This window comes from Sinocyclocheilus anshuiensis, unplaced genomic scaffold (assembly GCF_001515605.1).
Source record: "Sinocyclocheilus anshuiensis isolate Anshui unplaced genomic scaffold, SAMN03320099.WGS_v1.1 scaffold379, whole genome shotgun sequence".
Classification (NCBI taxonomy): domain Eukaryota; kingdom Metazoa; phylum Chordata; class Actinopteri; order Cypriniformes; family Cyprinidae; genus Sinocyclocheilus; species Sinocyclocheilus anshuiensis.
The window spans coordinates 1,299,886-1,304,786 of record NW_015552574.1 but is presented as its reverse complement, the minus strand read 5'-3'; the positions used below and the strand labels follow the sequence as shown (position 1 = coordinate 1,304,786).

Sequence of the window (4,901 nt, the reverse complement as noted above, 5' to 3'; positions counted from 1 at the left end):
TGCATGTTATGCATGTTATTGGTCAAACTACTTTTCGATCATTACCTTCAGCAAGCATGAAAACAGGAAAAAACAAATCCTGGCAAGGACGCGTCCTGGGAAAGTGGCACGTATGGTCACCCTAACGTAGTACCTTGGGGTTCAATGGAGTCGGAATCAACCCAGAACATCCTAAGCTCAAACCTTTTATACAGTTACAGTTTACTTCCCTTAATGTAAATGAAGTTGTCCCGTCAACACAGCTGTGGTCTGTTTGTTAATGAAGTTCTGCCAACCCACTGTTGGGAAATGAGCATGATCGAACATCTATTGTGGAGTGGAATCTGGGTCGGGGCAGACTATAATTTCTCACGTGCCTCATTTGCAAGTTGCTTTGAATAAAAGTGTTTGCTAAACGTGAATGTACTTAGATTAAATGTTTAGCTTAATGTGTCTTATATGGCACATCATAGTTGTATTAAACAGAGAATGTTGTTGCTAGAAGTTGAAAATAAATTCACGCTACAAAAAAAAGTTTGACTTAGAGCCAGTTCAAAGGAACGTTTTGTGCCTTCACCTCTAAAAACATCACATCCCAGCTAACAAAAAAAGGTCCCCAGGACGTCCCCTAAATGGCCTCTGCGAACGTCCCCTTTTACGTCGAGCGGACGTTCGCGAAGACGTCCTCCGGACGTTGAAGGGGACGTTCACAGGACGTGCAGCGGCCATTCGGGACGTTTAGGGGACTTTCGCTTTAAGTCCTCTGAATGTTATGTTATGTTACTTTTAGGCTAATCAAAGACAACAGACACGTTGTATGGAGCAAAATACGTTTATTTTAATTGAACAATTGTAAAGTTGCGGTGCTCTTTCCGTGTGTGTGTGTGCGTCTCTGGTTGTCAGCTGTGGTTAGTCCGATGGCAATTCTTCCCATTGTCTTCTAACCTAAAACAACAAAATGAACACATTTGGATTTAGACCAAGCGGTCCGAAATTTAGCGCACATAGGCCTTTTTGCCGCATATAGGCGTATCAGTGTGTATTTTTACCATATGGAAATTCAATATTTAAGTTAAATAACTGTCAATATTACATGCGTTTAATCATTTCAGCTTTACATGCTAACATTAGCTTCGAAAGTGTTCACTTAGGCTAACGTCAGCAGCCGTACGGGACAACTTCAGCAAACGTTTAAAAAGGTAAACTTTTCATAAAATGTAAGCATTACGAGATACACAGTGGTTACGGTAGCTAATGTCTACAAATATAAAAGTATAAATACCTTTTCGACCAACGAAAGCGAAAACTCAAGGCCGTGTCTGAGGAACACAGAGGACCGTTAACTGTCACTACGCAGCTGAGTGTTGCCATGGATACATATGCTGCGTGCCCTAAAGTGATGTCATTCGATCATGTGCTCATTTGATCGACGCTTGCTTATAGCCACATTGGGACATCGGCTACATTACTTTTATTTTTTGAGCTGCACATGGTATAGCAGTCTTAAATGCAATAACTAAAATAATAATTTTCCTAAATAACTTTTCTTGTCGGCTTACCAACAGTTTAATATGTAAATGGAAAGAATTAATTTATTTGTCTTACCTGTGTTATTTTCCACTTTCTTGTCTTCGTGTTTTCCTTGGCTGCATTAATCACTCTATAACATTCTTGTAGAGCTCCTGGGATGCAACCTTATTTTCTTCATGCATGGGGAGTGCATAAACCTAATTGTAGCCTATATGTTCAATTATATTATTGAAGGGTATCATGATTTTGATGTTTAAATGCTGAAAACAGACTCCTGATTTGATGACATTTTTAATTACAGAAGTTACTCCTATTTTCATTTTCCAGAAATAACAATTATTAATTTAACATTAACTTCATATTTTACAATGTATCAAAACCAAAACCGGACGTAAGTGGACGTCCTCAAAACGTCCGCCAGCAAACGTTACACAGCGGACCAAATCCGGACGTCCTCCGAACGTTACAAAGCGGACATACTGCGGACCTAGACGTTCGAAACGTCCGGGGGACGTCCCCTGTTTGCTGGGATGTTTCCATCACCCTGTTTTAATGCGCATTTTGAAGTATTGCATGAGAAACGAGTGATGGAAACGCCAAATTTCGAAAAGAAATCCCTTAATTCGCAAAAAAACGTTTTTACGCCCGCTTGAGGTGGTTTTTGACTTGTGCAAAAAATGGTTAATGCGAATAATGGGAGATGGCAATGCATTTTGCGAATAAATCCCGCATGAGCGTTCAAAAAAAAGTCATGTGACTTTGCGCTATGGGACAGCATAACCTGACTAACCAGCGGACCGATTTAGTTGCACAGCATCTGAAACGTTGTCATGTCATTCTGAAGTACCTGAGCAAAGTCTGTCGTCAAAGTTCTGTATAATGCCTCCCAGAACAGTCTACCACAACTGCGTTCCCAAACAGCTGACATTCACCTCCGAAAGCAAGACCGCATTTATTGTGTTTCGTCAAAGCGCTCACTCAAAGCGCAAGTAATTTATTATATTTGAGAATTATTAGGCTATATTCAGTGGGTTCTCTTACTTTTCTTAGTGATATTTAGTGCCAGTTTATCAGGAAGTGACGATTTTGATCTCTCTGACTCGTTGGATGGAAACAGTGCTTGTTCGCAAATGTTTTATGTGATATTCCAATTTTGCGCATAAGTTAAATTCGCAACTTTGGATGGAAACCCGACACGCAGCTATTGTTTGTTGATAACTGTTACATATTCTGTTACAGAACATACACCGAAGTGCCATCTACAATCAAAGCAAATAAGGACAAGGTGAATAACACAAACCTCCTCATGAAATCAACCAATCAATTAAATAATAAATGCTGATTTGTTTGAATTTGTATGGTTTACTAACATTATCTGATTGAAATCTTGATATTGTTGACTCAAAACATGATATTAGAAATGCATGTTTCATAAATGTCCTGATTTATTTCTGTCGGTTGTTTTTAGGTGATGATCCTCCACCCAGAATTCATAAGATATGTCTATGATAACTGGGCAGAAGGGCATGGCTTATATCCATCCACTGGTTTCTTAACACTGATATTCGCTCTTCACATCTGTGACGAGGTAAAACTCCCGTTCTGTATGGCCTGGCATTGCTGTCATTATTAAGGGCGCGCCTATATATACAGGCCTATATTATTATTCTCTCTCTCTCTCTCTCTCTCTCTCTCTCTGTCTCTCTCTGTCTATATATATATATATAAGCATAAGCTTTTCTTGGCAATGTCACATAAACTATTAATGCATTGATAACTCTTTCTCTTACAGGTGAATGTGTTTGGGTTTGGAGCTACGAGTGATGGAATCTGGCATCATTATTTTGAAAAAATCTTGACTTCATATGAGAACAGCATTCATGCTGGAAATTTTGAAAATGAAACAATCAATTGGCTCCAACACGAAAACAAGATTTTGATGCACAAAGGTTGGACATGAAGTAGAAACACTAGTACTGCACAATATTGCATTGCAATATTGAATTTTGCAGATGTGCAGCAAAGACTTTCAGTTGAGATTCCTATTGAGAGATCAACTATTCATTTCAGCTACTCAAGAGGAACCAAATGAAAATGTGCCATAGACTGCTTCATTTTTTTCTTTTGTTGAGCCTGTCGGGATGTTCAAACACCAGAGTCACAGTGTTTTCACTTTTCTGGGATATCAATCCATGACACGGTTCACAAGAGAGTAAATAGTATTTAACCCAGATGGTGGACTAATCATTTGTATTATAATTTTAAGTGTGTTTGATTGTTGCAAGCTAAATACTGTGTTTATGGATTTGATTACATGTTATTCACTTAAAATAACTTATTTATTGATTCTCCCTAATTCTTTTTTTCTCTCTTTTATTTAGCTTACTACTTATAGTTTGGTAAGGATTTTTTTATTGCTGGTATAGGATTATTATTATTATTACTGGTTTACCATCATGCTTTACAGTGTTGTGATTACATCTGTACATTTCCTTCAAGAGAAAGTTTACCTAAACATAAAAATACGGATACGGACTAATAATTTGTATTATAATTTAGGTTTGTTTGATTGTTCCAAGTTAAATACTGTGTTTATGGTTTTGATCACATGTTAATCACTCAATGGCAGTAAATTACACTGAACAAAATTATAAACGAAACACTTTTGTTGTTGCCCCCATTTGTCATGAGCTGAACTCTATGGCGGCAATTCTATGGCATTAATAACCGAGCGCACCACTGATGCTGGCGCGCGGGGTAAATCAATTCCGCGAGAGGAAAACAGATTTACACGCGAGGAAACGGGAGCCCGCGAGCTCATTTCAAACCATCGCGCGCGCGTGACGTCCTCTGCGCGCAATATAAGGCCTCGCGCGCGCATGATCATTCCTCACCTGCTCGCGCGAACACTTTTATTTTTGTCAGTCGTGACCAACATTCCACAGGCCACAATCAACAACCTGATCAACTCTATGTGAAGGAGATGTGTTGCACTGCGTGAGGCAAATGGTGGTCACACCAGATACTGACTGGTTTTCGGACCCCCCCGGACCCCCCAATACAGTAAAACTGCACATTTTAGAGTGGCCTTTTATTGTGGCCAGCCTAAGGCACACCTGTGCAATAATCATGCTGTCTAATCAGCATCTTGATATGCCACACCTGTGAGGTGGATGGATTATCTCGTCAAAGGAGAAGTGCTCACTAACACAGATTTAGACAGATTTGTGAACAATATTTGAGAGAAATAGGCCTTTTGTGTACATAGAAAAAGTCTTAGATCTTTGAGTTCAGCTCATGAAAAATGGGGGCAAAAACAAAAGTGTTTTGCGTTTATAATTTTGTTCAGTGTATTAATCATTTATTGATTCTCCCTAATTCCCAAATACATT

General features: G+C 39.0%; 1 protein-coding gene across 3 annotated transcripts in view; it reads left to right on the top strand.

Moving 5' to 3' along the window:
* The window catches only part of st3gal1l (ST3 beta-galactoside alpha-2,3-sialyltransferase 1, like), a 12,563-nt gene extending 8,703 nt beyond the window's left edge, over positions 1-3,860 (top strand). For all 3 annotated transcript variants that reach the window (XM_016455900.1, XM_016455899.1, XM_016455898.1), the window contains exons 5-7: positions 2,749-2,794; positions 2,978-3,097; positions 3,302-3,860. In XM_016455900.1, coding sequence (XP_016311386.1) covers positions 2,749-2,794; positions 2,978-3,097; positions 3,302-3,469 — 334 coding nt within the window. In that variant the 3' untranslated portion in view covers positions 3,470-3,860. The remainder of the gene's footprint in view (positions 1-2,748; positions 2,795-2,977; positions 3,098-3,301) is intronic.
* Positions 3,861-4,901: the final 1,041 nt, after the last annotated feature.